Raw genomic sequence first — 27,741 nt, 5'->3', positions numbered from 1 at the left:
GAGAGTTTTGATATTATCTGGGAGGGATTTCTACAATTTAGGTCTTCTGAATTCTCCTTTCATTACTTAGTATGACATTAAGTCAATAAACTGTATAGCAGGATGTCGGTTGCAAGGTTATAGTGTGTATAATGTGTTTTGAGTATGCTTGTGGGGTATAAACTGCTAGTTTCGTTGATGGGCTTAGGACACAGCAAAGATATTACAATTTTATGTAAGCACACACATATGAACATGTGCAGTAGAGCAGTCCACCCAGTCTAAACAATCGACCCACGTGTAAATCCTAGAATAGAAGTCAAACGAATATGTAAAGCAAACTGCAAATTATGAAAAGAAAGAGGATGAACTGGATTAAGCTGGACAGCGTAATTCCTGATTTCCAGGCAGGGTTCAGAAGTGGTACTTGTACGGTTGACCAGCTATTTAGGTTCAATTGCATTTTCTGGAAGGCTGTAGCAGTCAACAGGGGTCGGCTTTTTGTACCACTTGTTGACTTGAGTGCAGCTTTCGAACTTGTCCCCAGAGCAGCGCTTTGGTCAAATTTAGATAAGATGGGCATTCTGCAGAATTTTCTGACAATTCTTTTCTGATTGATACATCTGCCAGTGGATTCCTCACCTTGTGAATATCCCCTGCGCCAGCAACATTCGGAAACTTTTATAGCAATCCAAGCCGATGAGGTCGAAGACGACGTCACAGAGACACGGCTCCGCTGGCGACTCCGCTGACATCACCGGCTCCATAAGAAGACCTCGTCGGCGTGATGACGTCAGTTCCCTTTTTTCCGCGCCGTCGACGCCAACGGATTTCGGGAATCTCTCTGTAGCTATTCTTGTTACTTTGTTTTCTGCTGGTTTCTCTTTGTCTTCTTCAGCGAAAATGTCGACGAAGAAGTCTGGATTCAAACCTTGTCGAGAATATGGGAAACACATGTCGATAACGGATCCGCATGACGACTGCGTGTGGTGCCTGTCATCGGACCATGATGTGGAAAGATGCTCTTGCTGCCGCAAGATGAGCTCCAAGGCTCTTAAGGAAAGGGAAGCAAAGCTCTTCATTGCCAAGATGAAGAAAGAAAAAAGAGGCCGGAGGAAGTCGAGGTTGAGGTCAGCGTCGAAGTCGACTTCGGGGCATGCTTCTAAATCTAGGAAGCACAAGAAGAAGAGGAGGCATTCATCTCAACGTCACTCGGATAGGGATGCGGCTCTGAGATAGACGTCGCCCTCCCGACGCCGTAAGGACTTTGTGTCTCCCTCTCCTGTTCCGGATTCACCTATTGGCCTGTCGTCACCTGTGGCTTCACTGGAACATTCACCGGCTCCGGGCCCAGCACCATCTCCGATGCCGGCTCCATCTCCGGCTTCGTCCCCGGTTCCGATTGAGGAGCTTCCAGCTCCGGGAGAGCCTTCGGCTCCGCTGATTCCACCGTCGGTGCCGTTTGGCCCGAGTCCGGTGATGCCTGAACAATATCCTGCGTTTCCAGGACCAGGTCAGGACCCAACGCATTATCTTAATGCTATTTACGGAGTCTTCTCCAGAGCCATGTACCCCTCTGGTGCACCTATGGGTCCTATGGCTTTTAGTTTGGGAGTTCCCCAAGCCTATCCTCAGGCTCCCTTCATGCCATTTTTTCAGGCAACGCCGTCTTGGCATCTACCGGCGCCAAGGACATCGACGCCGCTCCCTTCTTTACCGGCGCCGACTCGACATCGTTCAACGCCGGCTGGTCCATCGGATCTGAACTCGGCTCCGGCCCCGGCGCCGTCTGATTCGGTCACGGCGCCGCCGACTCCAGTTGTGAGGATCAGGTCTAGGAGGGAGGCCCAAAGGGTGCTGGATGAGCAAAGATACCTGTTGGAGGAAGTAGAGGAAGGGGAGCTCATGGAATCGGACGATGTGTTTGAGTTGAAGGAGGCTAGTGGCCTAGACTTATCACCTGAATGGGAGATAACTCCTCCTTCTGACCTTCCTTCAAAGGATGTGGCTCCATACCATGCCATTATAAAGAAGGCAGCTGAACTTTTAGATCTGCAATTGCCTTCTGCAGAGTTCAAGCCCAACATCTTAACAGAAGTTCTGCACTCTCCTTCTGATGTTTCGGAGCCTTTACTCCCTTTTAATGACGCCATTATAGAGCCAGTAATGGAGATGTGGCGTAAGCCCTTTTCTGCTCCGGCAGTCTTTAAAGTTATTGCCAGGAGGTATAGGGCAGCTCCGGGGGACCCAGACTTTTTGACATCTCACCCATCTCCGGAGAGTCTGGTGGTTCAGGCTGCCTGTTCCAGAAAATCATCGGGCTCTTTTCCCCAAGTCCTGAGTGACAGGGAGGCAAAGAAACTGGATCAGTCGGCCAAGAAGGTCTTCTCTTCTGCCAGCATGGCCCTTAAGTCGATGAATGCCACCTGTCTTTTTGGCCAGTATATCCATGCACTTATGGACTCAGAAAAGCAGCTGGCCCCTAATCTGTCTGAAGAGGATAGGATAGGTTTCAATGAGGTCCTTTCGGATACCCAAGCGGCGGCACGTCAGGTGATCCAAAGTGGCTTGGACACAGCTGACTTGGTTGCAAGAGTCATGGGGTCTTCTGTTGCCACCAGGAGGAATGAATGGCTTAAATCTTCGGATTTCTCCCCTGATGTTCAGTCAACGCTATTGGACTTGCCTTTTGATGGCTCCGGACTCTTTGGCAAGAAAGCGGATGCTGCGCTTGAAAGATTTAAAGAGAGTAATGCCACGGCTAAATCTTTGGGCCTTCAATCTCAGTCAAGGGGTTCGTTCAAGAGGTACAGGGGCTTCGGAAGGTCAACCTTTCATTCTTACAGGCAGCCCCAGCAGCAGCAGCAACAAGGCACTCTGTATAAGAGCCACAGAGGCAGACTCGGGGCTCGCTCTCGAGGTCGGCAACTCTCCTCCTCTTCCTCAGCCCCTCCCACCTCCGCAAAGCAGCCCTAGATCCACCATTCTGGATCATGTTGGTCCTGTGGGGAGCCGGCTTACCTATTTTCTACAAGATTGGGAATTGGTTACTACAGACCTTTGGGCTCTAGATCTTGTAGAAAATGGGTACGCCCTTCCCTTTCGGGAATTTCCTCCAAATTACCCTCCTTGTCAAGGTGCTTGCTCGGAGGACCACCGTCTTCTCCGGCTGGAGGAAGTCCTGACGTTACTAAGAAAAGGTGCGATAGAGGTGGTTCCAGAGCAGGAGAGGGGTCAGGGATGCTACTCCCGGTATTTCCTGATTACGAAAAAGGACGGCAGATTACGTCCGATATTGGACCTCAGGATCTTGAATCTTTATCTGAAGCAAGAGAAGTTCGAGATGCTCACCCTTGCGCAGGTTCTTCAAGCGCTGAATCAGGAGGACTGGATGGTGTCGATCGACTTGCAGGATGCGTATTTCCACATCCCCATCCTGAAGTCACACAGGAAGTATCTCCGGTTTACGGTAGGGTCGCAACATTATCAGTTTGCGGTCCTTCCGTTTGGTCTTACTACTGCACCTCGAGTCTTCACCAAGGTGATGGCAGTGGTGGCAGCCCATCTCAGAAGGTCGGGGATTCCAGTTTTTCCCTATCTGGATGACTGGCTGATCAAAGCGGAGTCACCAGGGAAGGTGCTTCATCATCTGCAGGTTACAACTCAACTGTTGTACAAATTGGGTTTTTCGATAAACGTACCCAAATCACACCTCGTGCCCTCTCAGCGCAACCTGTTCATTGGGGCGGTACTGGACACTACTGTGTGTCGGGCATTCCCACCTCCACAAAGGGTTCTCGACATACAGGAAATGATTCCTTTGTTTTACAATGGAGCGGTCGTTCCAGTCCTGAAGGTCCTTCGTCAGCTCGGTCTGTTTGCTTCCTGCATTCTGTTGGTCAACCATGCACGCTGGCACATGAAGGCACTCCAGTCGTGCCTCCGCAGGCAGTGGTATCAGCATAAAGGAGATCTCAGGGAGTCTGTGAGAAGCTGCAGCGGACTGTCTTGGTGGAGCGTGGAGGGCAATCTGTCTCAAGGAAAGCCCTTTCATCTACCTCCATCGGTGGCACAGTGATAACGGATGCATCCACTTTAGGGTGGGGTGCTCATCTGGGGGATCTGGAGATCAAGGGTCTTTGGTCTCAAGAGGAAAGGTTGCTTCACATCAACCTTCTGGAATTGCGGGCGATACGTTTGGTGCTCAAGGCCTTTCTCCCTTCCCTTCGCGGTCAGTCGGTCCAAGTCCTGACGGACAACACTACCGCGATGTGGTATGTCAACAAGCAGGGAGGAGTGAGGTCTCTTTGGCTCTGCAGAGAGGCTCTGCGTCTCTGGTCCTGGGCTCAGGATCATCAGATTTGTCTGATGGCAAATCATCTGGCCGGGGTTCTGAACGTACGTGCAGACAGTCTCAGTCGGCAGTTCTCCGCTGACCACGAGTGGAGGCTTCATCCAGAGGTGGTTCGTCACGTCTTTCGGATGTGGGAAACTCCTCGGGTGGACCTGTTTGCCACTCACGAGAACGCTCACTGCCCGTCATTCTGCAGTCTCCAGTATCCGACGCAGGGAGCTTTGGGGGACGCGTTTCAGTTGAGATGGGACTTGCATCTCCTTTACGCTTTTCCTCCCATACCCTTGATCCCTCGGGTTCTGAGGAAGATTCACCAAGACCGGGCCCAAGTCATATTGATCGCCCCGGATTTGCCAAGAAGGGTGTGGTATACAGATCTTCTCCACCTCTCCTCGTGCCCTCCGCTCCGTCTCCCTCTGAGGGCAGACCTCCTCTCGCAGTCGGAGGGGCAGGTTCTACACCCCCACCTCCAGAGCTTACACCTTCATGCCTGGAGATTGAACGGGGCAACCTGAATTCTTTTTCTCTCCCGCCAGATGTGGTAGATGTTATTTTGTCTGCCAGACGTCATTCCACCAAATCAATCTATTCCTGTAGGTGGTCTAAATTTGTGCTCTGGTGTGGGGAGAAGTCAATTGATCCTTTGAGGGCTCGTTTATCTGACATTCTTCAGTTTGCCCTTTCTCTTGCTCAGCAAGGTTTTGCTGTAGCCACTGTAAAGGGATACTTATCAGCTTTGTCGGCATTCCTTTGCTTGCCGGGTCAGCCACCCTTGTTCAAATCGCCTATTGTTTTACGATTTCTAAACGGCCTTACAAACCAGTTTCCTCCTACTCCTTTTATTGTGCCTCAATGGGACTTAAATCTTGTCTTAACTTATCTGATGGGTTCTTCTTTCGAGCCCTTACACAAGTGTCCCTTGAGACTGTTGTCTTTCAAGACGGTTTTTCTCATTGCGATCACCTCGGCAAGGATGGTAAATGAGCTTCAAGCTCTGAGTTCAAAACCCCCGTTCTTGACCATTCATGCTGAAAGAATGGTACTTAGGACCAGGGCTGCTTTTCTGCTTAAAGTGGTAACTCCTTTCCATCTGGGGCAGTCCATTACCCTCCCTTCCATCTATCCTCCCCTTCCAAGGAGGAGGAGCGGCTTCACCGCTTGGACCCTATGAGGGCGGTGAGCTTCTACCTTGACAGGACAAAAGACTTTCGAGTTGACGACCAGCTCTTTGTGGGCTTTGTTGGCTGCAGGAAAGGCAGAGCGGTTCACAAGCGCACCCTTTCCAGATGGATTGTCTTGTGCATCAAGATATGCTACTCTTTGGCTGATAAGGAACCCCCAGAGGGTTTAAAGGCTCATTCTACTAGAGCGAAGTCTTCCACTTCTGCTTTGTCTAGAGGTGTTCCTGAGGAAGACATTTGTAGGGCGGCAACTTGGCCCTCCCTTCACACTTTCGCAAAGCATTATTGCTTAGATACCGAGGTGAGGAGGGACGGACACTTTGCACGTTCCGTCCTTCAGGACTTTTTGGTATAGAAGGGTGGACTCCCTCCTCCGGGAGTGGGACTGCTGTGGGAATCTTTTCACAAGGTGAGGAATCCACTGGCAGATGTATCCATCAGAAGAACAAGTTAGTTACCTTCGGTAACGCTTTTTCTGGTGGATACAGTATCTGCCTGTGGATTCCTCACTGACCCACCCACCTCCCCGTTGTCCACCCTTGTATACCTACAGTTTTAATGATGGTGTTTCAAAATGTATTTGTTACTGTCAAAGGCATTGTGTTATTTCTTTTGCCTTCCTATTTATTCTCCGCACTGTGTGTGTTGATTTGTATATTATGTACTGTGTATATATTGCTGTCAGCCCGTCTGTGTGCCTCGAAGGCACGGAAAAAAGGGCGGAACTGACGTCATCACGCTGACGAGGTCTTCTTATGGAGCTGGTGACGTCAGCGGAGTCGCGAGCGGAGCCGTGTCTCTGTGACGTAGTCTTCGACCTCATCGGCATGGACTGCTACAAAAGTTTCCGAATGTTGCTGGTGCAGGGGATATTCACAAGGTGAGGAATCCACAGGCAGATACTGTATCCACCATAAAAAGCATTACCGAAGATAAGTAACTTGTTAGTTTCGCTACACAAGGCCAACTATACTAGGGTAAGTTGGGAGAGCAAGGGCAACTCACTAATGCTATAAAAAATTTGCGTGGGGCAGACAGGCATGTTATTTTGGCCCTCAAATTGTTCTCACTATATATAAATGATGTAGTGGATCGGTTGGACCGAGATGGCTGTGACTCTCCTAAAGTGGCAGGCAGTAGAGTGCCTGCACTACTATCTCAAATGGCCCTACTGATTTCCAAATCACTTAAAGGCCTTCAGCAGAGCCTGAATGATTGTAATGATTTTTGCAAAGAATGTGGTTTAGAGCTGAACAGCTCTAAAACGAAATTCATATTTAACCCTGCAGAAAGCAAAAATTATAAATTTTAGCTGTATTCCAATAACGACACCATAGAACAAGTTTTTAATTTTGATTATTTAGAGATAAGACTTACTTTTATTTAGATTGATCTATGGAAGTTCAATAATCCCCCAGCTCCTTGTAATATTATACTTTGTTTGTTGAAGATTTTTAGTAAATCACAGTCTAAGAGAGCTACTCCAACAATTGAGATTTACTATGTGAAGGCTTTGAGAGCTGTTTTCTATGGCTCTGACATTTGGGGACACATTAAGTGCAATATTCTGTCGCAGAAAATGAATTCATTAAGTCCTTTTTTAGGTCTCGCCTGAGCCAGCGCGTCAGCGCTGCTCTGGCGAGAGCTTTAAAAAGCGGGATTTGGAAGTGCAAACTAGTGCTTTTCAGGCCGCCAACTACAGTGCATGTGCGCCGGGCGCGTGCACAATTTGTCAGCCTGCTGATCACTTTTGCGGCCGCTTTGATTTTCTCAGTGAGCCGCGCGGCCACTGAACATCAAAGCGGCCGCGATAGTGCTCACCATATGCCAGCCTTCCCTGTGTTGGTTTAGCACTCACCGCCACCCCCCCCCCCCCCCCCCCCCTCCATGTTACCCGTGTGGCTCACTTTCTCTTTCATGGCCGCGCGGCATTAATTTCAAGGCCGCGCGGCCAATGCTTGTCATTTTCTGCCCCCTCTCTACGTCCCTCTTGCTTTCGCTCTCCCTCTTTCTTTTTTCCTGCCTCTGCTGTTCTTTTTCTCTCCAGCAGTCTATTGCCTCCTGTCTCACGCCGTCATCCTTTTCACCTGCCTTCCTTCTCCCACGCATTCCTTCCTCCTTCTTTCCATCTCTCCTGCTCTTTTCCCTAGCTGCCTCTTCTGTCCCACTCTTAACCCACCCCCACCCTCTATCCATGGGCTTAATTTTAACTGGTGTCTTATGGAACGCCTATTTTCAAAAATTATGTCAAACAATTTTACGTGTAAAACATGTACCATGTGATAGTAAGCTATCAATTTCAAAGGGCAATTAAGCAGTAACGTTGTGTAAACTGCATAGATTTAAAAATATTTCCTCCGAAATCTTAAACATATCCTGATATTAAACTAGTATCCTGTTACTAATGAATTTAAAGCTTCAGTTGCTTGTTTAGGGCTGTCCTCACTTGGGATGTCTTTACAGCCAGCCTTTTTGCTCGTACACACGTTAGTTAGATCAACTGATAAGGCCGTGGAATGTCTCCAGGGCGGACTCTGTTTAGTTTCACCACAGCCTCTCATACCCCCCCCCCCCACCCCGCCTTAGACTATTTCTAGGCAGTCAGACGAGGTGTTTTGTAAGAGGCCGCATCTCCTATGGTGCGTTTCTAATGCATATGTGCTGTTTGGGTTCACGAAAGCAAACAAAAGTCCCAGCACTCCTGGCAGCGCCACTGTAGCCATACAGGGGTTTCATTTAAAGGGGTATTTGCCGGGATGCTTTGCAGCAAAAGGCATTTACACATGCCATATACCTTGTGCATTCCTCTCACTGCTACCACATCCCTCCTCAAGCAGCATACATTATTTGCGCTACAGGCCGCCATATCCTGCAGTGCGATTCCTTCAATGGAAATGCCTACAAACTAATTCACACTCAAACATCAACATTTCCCTACCATCCACCTAGCCATCTCTACTGGCGCCACATCAATTAACTAAACTTCATCAAAGAACTCAACAATTAACAGGACCAACCGCCATCTAAACAAAAGCAGTGCTACTAACGCCCTACTGCTAATGTTTTCACTACTTCCCCATTCACAGCATGACTGGCTCCATCTTGCCCTAGGTCATGTAGCCATGATCTCTCTTCATCCTGAAATATGTAACCCCGCTCCACGATAGTAACCGGGAAATTATAAGTCACAGTTCAAAGTTGTTATTATCACCCGCTCTCCCCCTCTTTTTTCCTGCCTCCGCTGTTCTTTTTCTCTCCAATACTATTGCCTCCTGTCGCACAACTGTCCTCCTCTTCACCTACCTTCCTTCTCCCACGCTTTCCTTCCCCCTTCCTTCCGTCTCATCTGCTCTTTCCCCTAGCTGCCTCTTCTCTCCCACTCTTAAACCCCCTATCCCCCCTTTCTAGGGGCTTAATTTTAACGTGTGTTTGACGGAACACTTATTATTAAAAAGTATTAGCAGTTACAATCAGATAAGTAAGTTTTACAAACTCGGGTATACATTTTTCAAAACTGTAGAAAATTCTTTGGGCTTCAATAAAAATGACTTGTTAATTCAGGTATTCATTGATGCAGTCATTGTTGCCATGTATGTGGAGTATACCCTAGCTGGGAAACAACTGAGCGCTGCGTTGATGGGTTTTGCAGAAGGGAAGCCTCATACTATTGTTAAAGTTTACTCAAGGTGCAGCACAAATCCTGGAAAACTTCCACCTTTTAACAACAAAGAGATGTATGTTCGAGGCATGTGGGCTGCTGAATTCATATCTGTGCATAGATCGCCACATAGTGTTGGGTCCGGATGATTGCACATTGTTGTCCTGGAAGAGTCTTTGAAGTATCACGAGATAGGTGGCTCCTCCCCTGGACTACAGTGCGCATGGGCATCCCCTCCATCCTTAGATTGTTTTTTTCCGCCATTGGGTTTGGATGTCCTAATCTTAGCTCTTTGAGTATGTAGGCCTTTACATTCGTCGGTATTGTTTTCGTTCGGCGCCAAGTCTATTTGTCGAGGGCGTTCTCGAGTAGATCATCAACGATGGAACCAAAGACATCGAATAGCCCTTTTAAGCGTTGCCCTCTTTGCTACGCTAAGTATGCTCGCTTCGACGTGCACCCGGTGTGCAACAAGTGCCTCTCTCCAAACCACGACGAAGCCACCTGTATGGCGTGTTCCAGGTTTCGATCGAAGAAGACCCTTCGCATTCTTCGAGCAGCTCGGCTCGAGGCGCAGAAAGCGACGCCGAACCCGGACAACATCTTCGGGACAGAAGATGAGGAGGTCTTGGACCTTGAAGTTCGGGGGGAGCTATCGGCTCCGGCTTCGGAGCGAGAATCCGACTATGATGCCGAAGACAAGCGTATAGTAGACGAACAGGAAGATGGTGTCGTCGAAGAGGTAGGAGACGACGAGGAGGCCCTTGGGGCCGAGGAGGATGGCTCAGAAGATGAGCTAGGCCCACATGTCGGTACAGGGCCCAGAGAGGCACTCGATAAGGCTCAGGTCGAGGGATCGCCACAAGGCCTTACCCAAGATCATTCTTCTCGTTCTACAGCCCCGCATAAAGGCCCGGCTACGAACTACCCTAAAGAGCCATCTGTATCGAAAGCGCCATCATTCGATCAAACGAAATCGAAACTGAAGGCACAGGCACCTAACTCGAAACCGAAAGTGAAAGTTTCTCATCGGCAACAAGGCCTCGAAGCCCTCGGAGCCGAACAAACAAAAGAAGGCCGTCGACGCACAGAGATTTCATGGGGACGTCGAGCCGAAGGCGGCGCCAACAACCAAGGTCAAGGTTGCCGACCCGAAAAAATCGGCGCCGTGGATCGTCGACACAAAAATACAGAGCGGCTCGCGACGGCCGACCCATCCCAGTCCTCGTGTCGATAATCCGCATCCACGACACGGCTTCCATGCTCGGCGCAAAAGCACCCCCGCAGCCGAAGACGGTCAGCACAGTTCACATCGCGTCGGCGCACATAAAATTCGGACTACCACCGGCGGTACGACCGACTATGTTCGACGCAAAGAAGGGTCCCGAGCCGCAAAAAGGGGTCGACCCGAAGAAACCTGTCGAAGCACCAACAGGAATGCCAATGGGACAGAGAGCTGTCGAAGTACCTCAGGAAGATGAGGAGCCAAGGCAGTTTATCGATGCGGAGACTGGTAGACTTTCAATATATAAAAGAAAGATACTGCCAGAGAAATCAATGGAGCCATACAAAATTCCATTGAAGAACAAGAGGACCACATCACCAGGTCTAGTAGAACATGTTCAATATTATGACCAGGAGCCTCAGTCATTCTCACCCACACAGTTTGATGTGGATGCAGGGGATGCTGGTGATGTTGAGGACACTTATCCTGTGGACACTGACCCTGAAGATCAAAACCAACCTTGGGTGGACGATATTGGTACAGGGGACCCACATACTGCTCCAGACACACCGACATATGTGGTAAAATCATCTCCTACTGAGGATACTGCTGCTTTCAATGCCTTGATTGAGAGAGCAGCTAAAAATCATGATGTACAGCTCCACACTGATCCTATTGAGGATGATTTTCTGATGGATACCTTCTCTACCTCAGAAAGATATGTTAAGACTCTGCCCATGCTGAAGGGGGTCCTAAAACCGGCTCATGACATTTTTAAGGAGACCACAAGGGCGAGAGTACTAAATCCTAGGATTGACAAAAAATATAGGCCAGCTCCTGTGGACCCTACCTACATAAGAGGCCAGTTGCCTTTGGACTAGTTGGTGGTGTCCAATGCTCGGAAGAGAGCCAATTCACAGACAACGGGTGATGCTCCTCTCCCTGACAAGGAGTCTAAGGTCTTGGAAACTTCAGGAAAATGAGTTGCTGCACAGGCAGCTAACATCTGGAGAATTGCCAACACTCAGGCACTTCTGGCTCGATAAGACAGGGCGCATCATGATACCCTAGAGACACTGCTACAGCACCTCCCACATCAGTTTAAGGAAGGAGCAGAGTCGCTTATTACAGAAGGGAAGCTCATAAGCAACGCTTCCATTAAGTGCGCTCTTGACGTAGCGGACACTGCAGCTAGGGCTATTAACACCAGCGTCATGTTAAGAAGGCATGCTTGGTTGAGAATCTCAGGATTCAAACCAGAGATACAGACAACGATACTCAATCAACCTGTCAACCCTGACTCCCTTTTTGGCCCCGAAGTTGACACCACCCTTGAAAAGATCAAAAAAGATACAGAGACTGCAAAGTCTATGGGGGCTCTGCAATCACAGCAGTTTCGGAGTGGGTCCTTTCGTCGCTGTAGCAACAGAGGACCATCTAAAAACCAGAACTCCCAACAGTCGCAGTACACTAAAGGAGGTTCACAGACCACCTATAATAAGAATACTAGAGGTGGCTACCGTGGAAACAAAGGCAGAGGCCGAGGGAACAACAGCTCCAGGTCCTCCGCCACCAACAAACAGTGACGCCTTGTCACTGCCCCCCGACCACGTAACACCTGTCGGGGGGAGACTGCAGGAGTTCCTGCCGGTCTGGAAGTCCATCACTACAGACAGGTGGGTGAGAGACATTGTCCAGTACGGTTATTGTCTGGAGCTCACATCCACTCCACCAAACATACCACCAAGACACCGTCCTATGTCCGCAGAGCACTTGCACTTATTCCACCAGGAAGTTCTCAGTATGCTCCAAAAAGGAGCCATAGAACTCGTGCCAGCAGAAGAACAGGGATCAGGAGTGTACTCACTGTATTTTCTGATCCCCAAAAAGGATGGGTCTCTCAGACCCATACTGGATATACGACCTCTAAACCGTTACATTCTGTCAGAGCATTTTCACATGCTCACCTTGCAACAGGTGCTGCCGTTGCTCAAACAGGGAGACTTTCTCGCAACACTAGATCTCAAAGATGCGTATTTCCATATACTCATACACCCATCACACAGAAAATATCTCCGGTTCACTGTTCTCAATCAACATTACCAGTTCAAAGTCCTCCCTTTCGGAGTAACAACGGCACCCAGAGTGTTCACCAAGTGCCTGGCAACAGTTGCGGCGCACTTAAGGAGACAGCACATACATGTCTATCCTTATCTGGACGACTGGCTTATCCAGGGAAAGTCGGCCCAGCAGTGTGCCAACCACGTAACCCACACCATTCACCTTCTTCACAGCCTTGGCTTCTCCCTGAATTATCCAAAGTCCCACCTTCAACCCACCCACGTACAGCAGTACCTAGGCGCGACCATAGACCCTGGCAGCCAAGGCACAGCCCAATTCAGTACGGATCAACAGCATGCAGTTGCTCATAAAAAAGTTCAAACCTCAACACTCAGTACCGGCACGAGTGTTTATGCAGTTGATAGGCATGATGGCCTCCTGCATCTTCATAGTCCTGCACGCAAGGTTACATATGCGCCCGCTTCAGGAGTGCTTGGCACGTCAGTGGAATCAGGCTCACGGACAATTGAAGGACCTAGTGTTGGTGAGCGGTCGGGCATACAACTCTCTGCATTGGTGGAATCCACAAAACCTTTGCAAGGGCCGACCGTTCCAAGAGCCTGTCCCACAAATCATACTGACGACGGACGCGTCTCTCCAGGGATGGGCAGCTCATGTACTCAATTACACAGTGCAGGGACTATGGACGACACAGCAAAGGAGGATGCACATCAACCTTCTGGAACTCATGGCAATCTTCCTTGCAATGAAGGCATTCAAAGTACACTTGTGCAACAAAGTCGTGTTGATCCGGACGGACAACATGACCGCCATGTACTACATACAAAAGCAGGGAGGGACACACTCCCCACAGTTGTCTCATCTGGCTCAGAGCATGTGGAAGTGGGCCATTCAGAGGAACATCTTCCTCATGGCGGAACACCTCCCGGGCAAGGACAACCAGATGGCGGATCTGCTCAGCAGACACAGCCACCAAATACTCGAGTGGGAGATACATCCATCAGTACTCTGACCGTACTTCCAACGGTGGGGTCATCCAGAGATAGACCTATTCGCCACAAGGGAAAACGCAAAATGCCAAAACTTTGCCGCCAGGTTCCCACATCCACAGTCGCAGGGCAATGCAATATGGATGAACTGGTCAGGCAGATTTGCGTACGCTTTTCCCCCAGCACCATTAATACCGCTGGTGGCACGCAAACTGAGGCAACACTCAATGACGCTCATCCTGGTTGCTCCGACGTGGGCACGCCAACCATGTTACACCACGTTTCTGGAACTCTCCGTGGTACCGCATCAACGACTACGGCTAACACCCACGCTTTTAACGCAGAGCCATGGCGAGATTCAGCAACACCTGAACCTGGCGATCTGGCTCCTGAGATCTTAGAATTTGGCTACCTAAACTTGCCTCCAGAATGTATGAATATCATCAAGGAGGCACGGAGACCCACTACCAGAGCCTGCTACGCTGCTAAGTGGAAACGATTTGTCATTTATTGTAAAAATAATGACATCAATCCGCTGGATGCATCGACGCAAAACATTATCTGTTATCTATTACACTTATACCGATTCAATCTAGCGTACAAGTCCATCCGTATACATTTAACCGCACTGGCAGCTTACCTTCAGAACAGGCAGCACCTCTCACTGTTCAAAGTGCCTGCCATCAGAGCTTTCTTGGAGGGACTCAAACGTGTGATTCCTCCAAGACACCCTCCTTCACCAGTCTGGAACCTAAATGTGGTCCTCACCAGACTGATGGGACCACCTTTAGAACCTCTACACTCTTGTGAGATTCAATTTCTAACATGGAAAGTAGCTTTCCTAGTTGCTATTACTTCCCTAAGAAGAGTTAGTGAACTTCAGGCACTAACCATTCAAGAGCCATTTATACAGGTTCATGCCAACAGGGTCGTACTACGCACCAACCCTACTTTCATGCCCAAGGTAATTTCGCAGTTCCATATGAACCAATCCATAGAACTACCAGTGTTTTATCCTAATCCTGAGAATGTTGCAGAGAGAATGCTCCACACACTTGATATCAAAAGAGCTCTCAAGTACTATATTGACAGAACACAAAAATTCAGGAAAACAAAACAACTGTTTGTTGCCTTTTCTCCACAGCACAAAGGCAACCCCATTTCCAAAGCAGGAATAGCTAGGTGGATCATTAAGTGTATACAGATTTGCTATGAAAAAGCTAAGCGCACACTAACAATTCCTCCAAGAGCCCACTCCACAAGAAAGTTAGGGGCCTCCATGGCTTTCCTGGGAAATATTCCTTTAGAGGAGATATGTAGAGCAGCCACATGGTCCACTATACATACATTTACCAAGCACTACTGTGTAGATGTACACTCAAGACAGCAGGCAGCTGTAGGACAGGCTGTTCTCAAAACTCTTTTTCATACTGCTGCAGCTGGCACGGGAAGCCGTCGCTTAATGGAGGGACTGCTATATAATCTATGCACAGATATGAATTCAGCAGCCCACATGCCTCGAACCGAATATGCTACTTACCAGTATGCATCTGTTCTTGGCATGTAGGGCTGCTGACATTCATATCGCCCACTCTCCTCCCCGGCGCCTGTAGCAGCTGTAGCATTCAGTAATTACTAGTTAGCATGGTCATCATTCACTGTATTACACTCCATCTATGCCACAATGGCGAAAAACAATCTAAGGATGGAGGGGATGCCCATGCGCACTGTAGTTCAGGGGAGGAGCCACCTATCTCGTGATACTTCGAAGACTCTTCCAGGACAACAATGTGGAATCATCCGGACCCAACACTAGGCGGCAATCTATGCACAGATATGAATGTCAGCAGCCCTACATGCCAAGAACAGATGCATACTGGTAACTAGCATATTCGATTTTAGTTGTTACGCTTTCCTTTTCCCCCCATCTTTTCCACACAAATCCTTTAGAAACTTCCAGTGTATGTGTGAGCGAGGGCAGTGACGCTGAGTCACAGCTACCATCTGGCCCCAAATCATAGCGTGCTTTTGCCAGCCTCAGGTCATGTAGCCAGGATCTCTCTTCATCCTGAATTATGTAACCCCGCTCTACGATAGTAACCGGGAAATTATAAGTCAAAGTTATCATCACCCGCTCTCCCCCTCTTTTTTCCTGCCTCCGCCGTTCTTTTTCTTTGCAGCTGTCTATTGCCTCCTGTCGCACGCCCGTCCTCTTCACCTGTCTTCCCTCTCCCTCGCTTTCCTTCCCCCTCCCTCGCTTTCCTTCCCCCTTCTTTCCGTCTCTTCTGCTCTTTCCCCTAGCTGCCTCTTCTCTTCTCTCCCACTCTTAACCTCTCTCCCCCCCCCCCCCCCTTCCCATGGGCTTAATTTTAACAGGTGTCTCACGGAACGCCTATTATGCGTCGCTCTTTTTTCATTTTCTGGCCCCTCTCTACCCCCTTCTTGCTTTAATCACCCGCTCTCCCTCTCTTTTTGTGCCTCCGCTGTTCTTTTTCTCTCCAGCAGTCTATTGCCTCCTGTCACACACCTGTCCTCCTCTTCACCTGCCTTCCTTCTCCCACACTTTCCTTCCCTCCTTCTTTCGTTTATCCTGCTCTTTCCCCTAGACGCCGCTTCTCTTCTCTCCCACTCTTAACCTCCACTCCCCCTTTCCAGGGGCTTAATTTTAACAGGTGTCTTACGGAACGTATATTATCAACAAGCATTGGCATAGCCAATAGGTCTTGCATTTGGGACCTTATAAGTGTTTAGCCATGCAACAGTTGCATAACTAAATACTTATAAGGTCCCAAAAGCGAGACCTATTGGCTATGCCAATGCTTGTTTCCCTTCCTCTGAGTTCACCTTTGTCTCTATTGCACCTCGATTTGGATTTGAGGAAAATCTCCAGGAAATTGTGCTTAGGCCAGTGCTCTACTGGCACAGACTTAGGACATCGCCTGCTCTAGGGGCCTACAGGGAACCTTTACAAAATGTATTGTCCCTTCCTGGTGCTCAAAAATACCATGGCAATTGTATGTTAGTACCACATGTATGAAGGTGGGTGGAAACACTCCTCCGCACCGGCGGCGAAAAAGAAAATGGCCTCCTCGTCCGCGCCGAGCTCCACACCGAAGCACTCTGCGCCGAAGACGAGCACCAGCTCCTCGGCACCAACACTGTCCCCGGAGCTGAGCAAAAAACCCAAAGCCATTGACACCCACACCTCTAAGCCGAAAGTCATCTCGGAGCCGAGGAAACCCCCAGCCATCTCCAAGCCGCACAGTTCAAAACAACGAACCGATGCCGACTCCAAGACTAAAAAACCTACGGCTCCAACGCCTTCGGCGCCTACGAATCGGCCACTCACTGAAGAACTATTTCGCCCTGATCCAATACAAAAAACACTTGTCAAAGACCCTAACACTGGACATTTGATGCTCAGCATCAAAAAGAGACCGCTGGACAAGCCTGCCCCAGCTCCATCTCCAAAAATGAATTACTTTGCTACCTCCCCTTTGAGAATACCGTCACCCCCTCCTCCACCTCCTCCACCTCCTCCTCCTCCACCTCCCCCACCTCATCATTCCCCCACACCCTCTCCGGATGAGGATGATGACGATGTCTACGATGACACAGGGGATGAGCCCCATGACCAACCCACAGGGGACCTCACTCCTACAGGATCTCGAGACCCATGGGACGACTAGAACATTCCAGACATCCCCAACGTCACGCAGGACGACCTTTACCCTTCAAGTCCCCCCCCCCCCTCCCCCCGGAAGACAAAATGGGGTTTAACCAACTACTCCATAGGGCTGCACACTACCACGGAGTTGATCTCCATACAGACCCTGTGGAGGAGGACTTCCTCCTAGATAACTTTGATAAAACACACAGGGCCACTTCCATCCTGCCCATGCTTAAAGGGGTTATCAAGCACGCGCCGGAGGTCTTTAAAGACCTGGTCAGGGCCAGGGTCATCAACCCACGCATTGACAAGAAGTATAGGGCCAGCACCACTAGTAGTGTCCACTGCAAGAAAGCGTGCAAACTCCCAGGCATCAGGCGAGGCACCACCACCTGATAAGGAGTCCAAACTCCTGGACGCCTCTGGCAAGCGCACTGTGTGAGAAGTTGGCCTGATATATGATGTCACTAGTTCTAGTGTACACCTTGTATCAGTCCAAACAACCCTTATGGTGATTGGTTGTAAAGTCAACCTTATAGACCAGCTATCCTAGTGGTAGCATGGACCAGAGCAGTCTTAGACTAAACTCTGTATGGCATGTGAAGCCAGCTGTTATACCATTTGCAACCCCTTGAATACCAAATGAAAGGACACCACAACAGATATATTATAAAAATAGAATGTATTTATTCTAGTCAAAATACCCTCAGCACTCTTTGAGATTCGAGGTAAGTACAACACAGTCTTATTTAAGCATACATAAGTCATACAGGTAAGTAATACAGTTAGGCCCTAGGGGCCACGCAAACCATATACTAAGTAAGTGGTATAAGAACCACTGTCACGAACACAGGTTAGGCCTAGGCCTAGGGAATCGCTGGGGCTACACTATCCTGTCAGTTGCTAGGCAGTGGGAGGCCCACGGGATTCAGGTGCAGAGTGGAAACACTCACGTTGCGTTAAAGTCGATAGAAATAGTAGTATTTAGAAATTAAGAGTTTTAGGACACTTCGGAAGGAACTAGGAGTTAGAGAATTGGAAACTTGACACTAGGATAGTCAATACCCTTGTGAGCACCGAAGTACTCAAGTTACCTAGCCCACGGGCTGCGGGTGCATAGGTGTGAACTTGCGTCGGGTTTGTCGTCGACTCCTATGGATGCCTGAAGAAAAGATGCTGACAGGCAGTCAGTGAAGAGTGTCCGGTGGATTCCAAGGATGGAATCAAGAAGGAGGATACCTGCAAGCAGAGGGGACAGAGTCTAGTTCACCAGCCAGGAGCTGGGAAGGAACCAGGAAGGAACCAGGCGATGTCGTGAAGATGCAGGTGAAGAGGTGAAGCTTGTCGCAGCAGCCACGGGTACCAGGAGGCGTCGAGGACGACCAGAACCAGGCGGCGAGCTGTCCCACGAGGGCTCTTGCTGTCGGCGGCGTCGATGTCGAGTTGGGACACAGCAAGCCTTGGCAAGCGCAACCCACACAGAATGAAGGATTCGCTTCTGTTGCAGACCAGGAAGGCCTGAGGTGCTTCTCTTTCACAGGGAAGCAAGGGCCAGTCTGGAGGAGCCAAACTAGCGGTGAAAAGTTAAAGGTTCTTCATTACAAAGGCTACTAGCCAACGGGCAAGAAACCGGACAGACGCGTCGAGCAGGAAAATGCAGAAGGGCCCCACGCAGAACTCGTGGAGTGTGGAGGGCTGATCTTCGGTGCAGAGGGTGCTCGGGGTTGGGGCTTCTCAATCCCCAGAGCACAACTTCGAGGATGCCTCAGAAGCTGCGCTGGAAGCAAGTAGCCAATTTTCCCAGGTAGCCGGTCCCACATCTCTCGTCGCCTCCACGGATCTCAGCTTTGCTGTGGATGTGGATCAGGGTCGGAGAAGTCTGAAAGTCAAGGCGCTGGTCGGGCTCTGCAGTCGGTTCCTCGTAGAACGTTGAGCAAAGCAAACGGCAGGTCGCTTGATGGTGCCTGTTTGCACAGGGTGGCCACTCCTTGGCCACAAGGGAGATTTTTCAGTCTTCTTCCGTAGTCAAATGTCGATGGTCCAGAGTTTCTGTTCAAGTTTCAGTTATCAGGATAATCCAAAGTCCCAGGGACTCAGCTCCCACTCTTATACTAATCTGGGGTGCTTGGTTACCTGCTAGGTCCCTCCTATGGGTGGGACCAGGGAGGGGGGTGGTTACACCCCCTTTCCTTTGTCCAGTTTCGCGCCTGGACTGGGGCTGGAGTGCCCCATCACCGGTTTGAACTGGACTATGCATGGGACACCTTGTGTGCCCCAGGCATGTCTCGTTTCTTTCATCCCTCCCTGACCCAATACACTAAGGCCTGTCTAGGGTGGTGCTAGCACCTCCCAAGGCAGGAAACCTATTGTCCAAGCCTCCCTCGCTGGAAGGACTCCCAGCAGCAGGAGGTCAGACTTGTATCTGTGGCAGCAGCATCCATTTTGTGATGCTGGGGCTCTGGTTAACTTTAACCGGGTAGTAGGTCTTCAACATGTCTTCTCCCTCTAGAAGGGAGGAATACTATCCTCGTCGCCAGAAATGGTATGGGGGTGTTATTCCAAAGTGTTAGACACCTTACATGACATGTTTTGATAAAGCCAAACCATAGTTACCATAACCGCGAGGATTATAAGGCACTTTAAGAGTATATGGTAGGCGATATCATAGAACAGCTATAAGGACATGGTTCCGAAAGCTGCAGACCGGCTCAGCTCATGCTAGAGCACCATCTCACATGTTACCAAGCATTCTGCCTTCAGGATTGTTAAGGCCTGCCATAGGAGTGACTGATAGGTTACCCATGTGTCTATATATAAGGTAGGTATAGGAATACTACACCTAAGCAAGGGGTGATTACATGACCTTGCCCCAGCTGAGTGATCAGCCAGTTGTGTCATAATGGAAGGCCAGCCAGGGGTGGCATAATACATGCTGCAGCCCCTGGTAGGCCTAGGGTACACCTAAGCCCTGGGTACCTAAGGTACACTGTACAGGGCCCTAAAAGGTGATCCTTACCAATTGGGTTATGTACCTAAAGTACATAGTGTGAATTTAGAGAGAGAACAGCTGGGCTGTGGGTCTGATTAGCAGGCCCACAGCCACATCTAAGTCGAAAACCAGTGAAGCAAAAGCAAAAAGTGGGGGTGAACATAGAAAGCAGACCCTACTCTCCTACACACTGCATCCCAGGCTGCCAACATATGGCGCATCGCAAACACACAAGCGCTTTTGGCAAGATATGAAAAGGCACATTATGGTGAACTGGAAGCCATAATGCAGCACATCCCTGACAAATACAAAAATAGAGCCAACGAGCTAATCCAGGAGGGTAAAACCAACACCTCCATTCGCTGCGCCCTAGATGTAGCTGACACCGCCTCTAGGGCAATTAACACCAGCGTCGTCCTCCGTAGGCATGCATGGCTACGAATTTCAGGTTTCAAACCCGAGGTGCAGGCTTCCATCCTGAACCACCCCTTTAACCAGGAACATCTGTTCGGCCCAAACTTTGACAATGCCCTGGAAAAAATGAAAAAAGACACTGATAAGGCGAAGTCTATAGGAGCCTTACAGTCGCACCCTCCCAGGCGTTCCTTTCGCCGCTCTTCCTTTCGAAGCACCTCCAGAGGCTACTCCTCCGATAACGCTTCTACTTCCCATAAAGCCCCTACCCAATCCACCTTCACAAGGGGTTACCAAAGAGGCGGCTACAAGGGCAACAATAATCAAGGCAGAGGCAAGACTAACACCTCCCGCTCTGCCTCCACCCCACCCAATGACTTCCCTCCACTCCCCCTAGACCATCCCACTCCAGTCGGGGGCAGACTCCACAATTTCCTTCCTGTCTGAACTACTATCACCTCAGACAAATGGGTAACACAACTAATTCGGTCAGGCTACTGCCTCGAACTAACATCTACCCCCCCCCCCCCCCCCAAACATTCCACCCAAACAACACCCAACTTCTAAAGCAGGCGGTAATCTCCCTCCTACAGAAGAGTGCCATAGAACTAGTTCCTACCCACCAACAAAATATGGGAGTTTACTCCCTATATTTTCTCATACCAAAAAGGGACGACACTCTAAGGCCCATCCTGGACATCAGACCCTTAAATCACTATATACACTCAGACATGGTCACACTCCAGCAGGTACTTCCCCTGCTCTCCCAAAACGACTTCCTTGCCACCCTAGACCTCAGGGACGCCTATTTCCACATTCCCGTTCACAAAGCTCACAGAAAGTTTCTCAGATTTGTAGTGGACGGTCAACACTATCAATTCAAAGTCCTCCCATTCGGAGTCACCACAGCACCACGGGTGTTTACCAAGTGCCTAGCAGTAGTGGCAGCACACCTGCGAAGACAACACATCCATGTCTTCCCATACCTAGACGACTGGCTCATAAAAGCCAACTCATACAACCAGTGTGTACAACACACTCACGCCACTTTCCAACTACTTCACGACCTGGCCTTCACAGTAAACCACTCGAAGTCCCATCTGCAACCGTCCCACGTAACAATACCTCGGTGCCACCATAGACACCTCAAAAGCGCTAGCCTATCCCAGTCCTGCCAGGATAGCAAACATTCAGGCTCTACGTGCCAAATTTCAACCGGAACACACTCAGCACGAGTGTTCATGCAACTTATAGGAATGATGGCCTCTTGCATATTCATAGTACCTCATGCAAGACTCCAGATGCGCCCTCTCCAAGACTGCTTAGCGTACCAATGGAACCAGGCCCAGGGTCAATTGACATATCTGGTGTTTGTAGACGGTCGTGCCCATCGCTCTCTGCAGTGGTGGACCACCAAAAACCTGTCCAAAGGGCGACAGTTCCTGGAACCTGTTCCTCAGATAGTACTGACAGCGGACGCATCGCTCTCTGGCTGGGGAGCTCACCTACTACATCACACCATGCAGGGCAGGTGGACGCCTCAACAAAAGTTATTCCACATCAACCATCTGGAGTTACTAGCCATATTCTTAGCCCTAAAGGCCTTTCAAACACAAATATCAGGCAAGGCTGTCCTAGTCCGCACGGAGAACATGACTGCCATGTACTATATTCAAAAACAAGGGGGCACACACTCTCCGCAGCTCTCTCAGCTAGCACAGAGCATATGGAGATGGGCCATACCCCAAAAAAATCTTTCCCCTAGCACAACATGTCCCAGGTGTCCAAAACACTATGGCCGATCTGCTCAGCAGACAAACACAACAGATCCACGAGTGGAAACTCCATCCACAAGTTCTTCACCCGTACTTTCAAATGTGGGGGCATCCACAGATAGACCTCTTCGCCACCCACGAAAACGCCAAATGCCCAAGCTTCGCCGCCAGGTATCCACACCCATCGTCCAAAGGCAATGCGATATGGATGAACTGGTCAGGCAGATTTGCGTACGCCTTTCCGCCTCTCCCACTCATTCCATTAGTGGTGCGCAAACTACAACACTCCCTCACTCTCATCCTAGTAGCTCCAACTTGGGCCAGACAACCGTGGTACACCACACTGCTGGAACTATCTGTAGTACCGCACCAAAAGCTACACCTCTCTCCACGCCTCTTAACCCAGAACCATGGAGAGATCAGGCACCCGGACCCAGCTCAGCTCAGCTCAACCTTACGATCTGGCTCCTGAAATCCTAGAATTCGGTTATCTAAATATTCCCCCTGACTGTAGGAACGTCATTAGAGAAGCTAGACGACCTACCACTAGAGCTTGCTACGCAGCGAAGTAGAAACGTTTTGTGGTCTATTGTCACAACAATAACTTCAATCCCCTAGATGTGTCCATTCAACACATCATAGGCTATTTACTACACCTACAAAGATGCAACCTAGCCTACATGTCTATTAGACTACACCTTGCGGCCATAGCAGCCTATCTACAAAACAGAGAACATCTATCACTCTTTAGAGTACCTGCCATAAAAGCTTTCATGGAAGGCCTCAAAAGAATAATTCCCCCCAGAGTGCCACCCTCACCTGTGTGGAACCTAAACCTCGTTCTCACCAGACTAATGGGGCCTCCCTTTGAACCTCTACACAAACGAGAACTTCAAATCCTAACATGGAAAACTGCTTTTCTGGTAGCCATTACTTCCCTCAGAAGGGTCAGTGAGATACAAGCACTCACCATTCAAGAACCTTTTCTGCAAATGCATCATAACAAATTTGTTCTCCGCACTAATCCAAAATTCCTCCCTAAAGTCATTTATCCCTTTCATCTAAACTAATCTGTGGAACTGCCCGTATTCTTCGCGCAGCAACAGACCATTGCAGAAAGAGCTCTCCACACACTAGATGTCAAACAAGCCTTACTCTACTACATCGAGAGAACACAACCCTTTCGTAAGACCAAACAACTGTTCGTATCTTTCTCACCACCACACAAAGGCAACCCCATCTCCAAATCTGGGATAGCTAGGTGGATTGTCAAATGCATACAGATTTGCTACCACAAAGCCAAACATATGCTCACTGTTCCCCCTAAAGCCCAGTCTACACGTAAGATAGGGGCTTCCATGGCATTTTTAGGAAACATTCCCTTAGATGACATCTGCAGAGTAGCTACATGGTCTACACCGCACACTTTCACTAAACACTATTGTGTAGATGTGCAAACTAAGCAACAAGCTAGTGTGGGCCAGGTTGTACTCAAAACAGTGTTTCAAACCACTGCAACAGATACTGCGGGTCGCCACTAGGAGCGAGTACTGCTATATAATCTATGCACAGTGTGTAATCTGCAGCTCCTATGCCTCGAACGGCAAATGCTACTTACCAGTATGCATCTGTTCTTGGCATGTAGAGCTGCAGATCTACACACGCCCATCCGCCTCCCTTTATCTGTTCCAGTTTATCTTATTTAGATACAGCACACATGGGCATCTTCACTGCTTATTACTACGTCCATCATTTCCCTGCTGGCGAAAAACAATCTGAGGATGGAGCCGAAGCCCATGCGCAATATGATCCAAAGGAGGAGTCACATACCTCGTGACTTCCAAAGACTTTCCAAGAGGAAAAACAACTGCAAACATCCGGGCCCAACACCAGATGGCGATCTATGCACAGTGTGTAGATCTGCGGCTCTACATGCCAAGAACAGATGCATACTGGTAAGTATCATTTGCCTTACAATTTATGTAGCGGTCCCTCCATACTAGAGCGTTTTGTGCAAAGTGGGCTAACGGATATTGCATGGGTGAAGTGTATCCAGCATGCGGAGGACCCCCGGAAACTATGCTTCATATTTTACTCTTTTGCCATGCTTATGGTCTCCACAGAACTAAATGAATATTGCCCCTCTCAGGAGTCTAGGCACCAGGAGCCACCTGAAGGTATTTAGGATTTTAAGGCTTGACCGCTCCAGGTTGGTGGTATTTGCTGTTGCAAGATACCTTATGGCTACCTGGATATAGCGTTAAAAGTGCATTTGAGCAAGTGAAGAGGAATTGTCAGGTTAGTTAGGCAGGAGATTACAGTGGAGACTCAGTAGTGAGCCCTTTACGTATTTGACATTTTTAATACTTTCTCACTTCCATGATTGGTATTTTAACACTGGATTTTAAATTGTGTGAATATTGTAGTTGTGTTTTTTTTTAATTGTTTAGTATTTAAGCTCATGTCAGTGGTTCATTGCTATTCAATATGTGGGTTTCAGAAGATCTTGCACGTTAGCATAGTACTTGTATTGACTAAACAAGAAATTGTGTTTTAACCCTTATAGTTATTGCTATTTTGCACTAGAAGATTTAGAAAATCTTGTATTTTACTACAACATTTGCACTCGTTAAATGGAAAATTGCTTATATGCACACATCCTTGGGTATTTAAGTCCCCTAAACTGTGGGTCCTTTTTGTGGGTATTAGATGATTTTGTACTGTAACTGAGGATTTTGTTTGATGTTTTTCCTCAGTAAAATGTGGTCCCAGGTGTATGTTTTGTACTTTGGTGATTTACGTGACGTGGATATTGCTTAGTTAATTTAATACGTTTTTTGTGTATCTGTGCTTTTATGATCTTGACTGATTGAAATAGTCTTGATGATGATGAATTGTGCATACCATCTGGAATAGACTCAGTTTGGAGGTGCCTAACACAAAATACTATCCAATTCAAAACATGGCCAAAAATACTTCTCATATGCTCCACTGTAGTACTGTGTGTTCCGGCTCCGTGATGTTTCTTGTTGCATTACTCTTTCTGTTTCTCTATAGGAGTATTGTGTATATTGGAATACTCTGCAACAATATCAGTGGCAGAGGGTAGAGCTAGTGGTCCTTGTAGAACTCTCGAAATAGATGAACAGTAACACAAATTTACTGTTAGTGGAATATTTTTCGGATTACGAGTTCATTATGAGATCTTATGTATCTCAGAAAAAGTACCTGCCTTACATAACGGGTCAGCAACTTCTAATGGCTTAAACTGTCTTGGATGAAATAATCCCTTCATGGTATCTGGTAGTGTAAGTTTCATTTTTGACAACCTTTGCAAAATATGGAATTTCGTGATTATGTTGTTTCTCATACATGACAATTAATATAAAAATTACTTTTTTGCAGTATTGAATTCTTCTCACCTCTCCAAACCATTTCCATTATCCACCCAGGTACTTTTGTGGAGTTTACGATCATACACATTAATCATGAAGCTTGAAGGCCACCATGGAAGTGTAGTATCGTGTGACTTCTCGCCAGATGCGGCTCTGCTTGTGACTGCCTCTTATGATTTATGTGTCATCATGTGGGACCCCTACACAGGAGAGAAGCTGCGCGAGTTTCGGTATGGACTGAAAAGACGATTTACTCCTCGTCTGAGGTCATGGGTCACATTCTTTCATATAATATGAAGTGTTTAGTAGCAGGTCCTGTACATATAAGTCTCAGTACGCCTTCCTAAGAATGGCCACATTATCATCTTATGCCGGTAACCTTGAACTCAGTCTTGTGGTAAATTCCCCCATATCATTTCCTTAGCTACTCATCCATCCCAGCTTTCAGACCTTCCTGTCTAAAATTAGCTGAATTATCACTGTCTATTCCTATTTGGAAAAAGTTTTCAATAAATAGTGTTTTGTAAGGTGTTGACATACCGCTTAAATATGTGTTAATATTTAAAAAGTGACCAAGGTTTGCAGGGCACTGCAGAGCTGATCTACTGTAGAACTTAAATGTGAGAAGGAAACTGTCACCGACATGATTATCAACTTCTGATGGATACTTTGAACAGCAGATTTCTCACCTTGCGAATACCCACTGGCTGATTCTGGAGATTTCTCTCAACATTTCTCCTGCACCCCAGTGGGTGGTATCATGCAGCTTTGCTCTGGTTCCATACTGCCTTGGAAATTACATCGGAGTTGTATATAAGCTCTGCCACTGCACGCTGACATCGGTTCCTTGCTTTCGGACTTGGATCTAGAGCTAGCTCCTTTACTTCCTCGTCAGTTGACAAGTTGTTTTCTTCAAAATGTTTTAATATATCACCGCCTATAGCCACAGGTTTGAAACCTTGTTACACCTTGAAGGGATTGTCACAAACACAAAGGTGTCCCGCTGATATCTAGGGTCTGGCCACAACTCCTAGTCATGCAAAGAGTATGCCTTGATGAATCCAAAGGCTATCCAGCACCGCAAAGTCAACCTGTATGTTGCCAAACACTGTTATGAATCACGAAAATGCTGCTTCCTTTTGAAGTTGAGGACTCTGCTGTTTCCTGTTCTTTTAGCCGGTTCTGCAGCAGGTCATTGTTGGACTCCAAGTCTTAATTGAAGAAAAAATAGACGTCCAGGCGGGCCTCGACACAGCCGCACCACACTTCTGAGAAGTGATGAGGATGTCAAGAGTTTCTGGCTCTGAGGTGCTTAAAGATATCATGTTTCTCATCTTCAGCACCTTACCAGTTCTCTCCGATGTGCCTTCAGGCCCCACAGATCAGCTAGGGCCTCCAGCTGGATTGCCATGGGTGGTGTCAGCTCCGGTTATGCCTTCTGAACCCACAGTGAGTCCAGCTCTAACTCCGGAGTCCATCCAACACGCGGCACCACTCTGGTTTCTGTCGTGTCTGTACCAAAGTCAAGAGTAGAACGTCAAGCTAATAATTCTGTGTGACTCTGAACCGAATCCATCCCGAACGCAAACGAAGCTGTGCAAAGCCCTATATGCCTGACCCCTTTCCCTTCTGACTTATGCGTTTGCCTAGAGGCCAACCTCTAGTACTCCAGCAACCTTCTGGACCTCAAAAGAGCCTTTATCTTTTAAAATAATTGTCGAGTTTTCGGCCATCTCTTTGTTGGTTTTACCTGGGCAAAGAAAGGTATAGCAGAACAGAAAAGGAGCATTGTGAGGATGGATGGTCCTCTGTATTAACATCTGCTATGCACTGGCCAAAAAGTAGCCTCCAGAGGTCTGAGGGCTCATTGAACCATAACCAAGGCTTGACACTACTGTGTTTGCTTACAAAATCCCTTTCTCTTCCAGGGGATCCTCATCAATAGTCATAAGCATTAGAATATTCCCGCCCAAAACACTATATTATATGTGCCCCATATATATATATATATATATATATATATATATATA

At 48.3% G+C, this 27,741-nt stretch overlaps 1 protein-coding gene across 3 annotated transcripts in view; it reads left to right on the top strand.

Moving 5' to 3' along the window:
• Positions 1-27,741, top strand: part of WSB2 (WD repeat and SOCS box containing 2) — a 401,974-nt gene that overhangs the window by 244,482 nt on the left and 129,751 nt on the right. For all 3 annotated transcript variants that reach the window (XM_085634631.1, XM_085634630.1, XM_085634632.1), the window contains exon 7: positions 25,769-25,941. In XM_085634631.1, coding sequence (XP_085490757.1) covers positions 25,769-25,941 — 173 coding nt within the window. The remainder of the gene's footprint in view (positions 1-25,768; positions 25,942-27,741) is intronic.

The sequence above is a fragment of the Triturus cristatus genome, chromosome 11, assembly GCF_964204655.1.
Source record: "Triturus cristatus chromosome 11, aTriCri1.1, whole genome shotgun sequence".
Classification (NCBI taxonomy): domain Eukaryota; kingdom Metazoa; phylum Chordata; class Amphibia; order Caudata; family Salamandridae; genus Triturus; species Triturus cristatus.
This window is presented reverse-complemented; position numbering and strand designations above follow the sequence as displayed.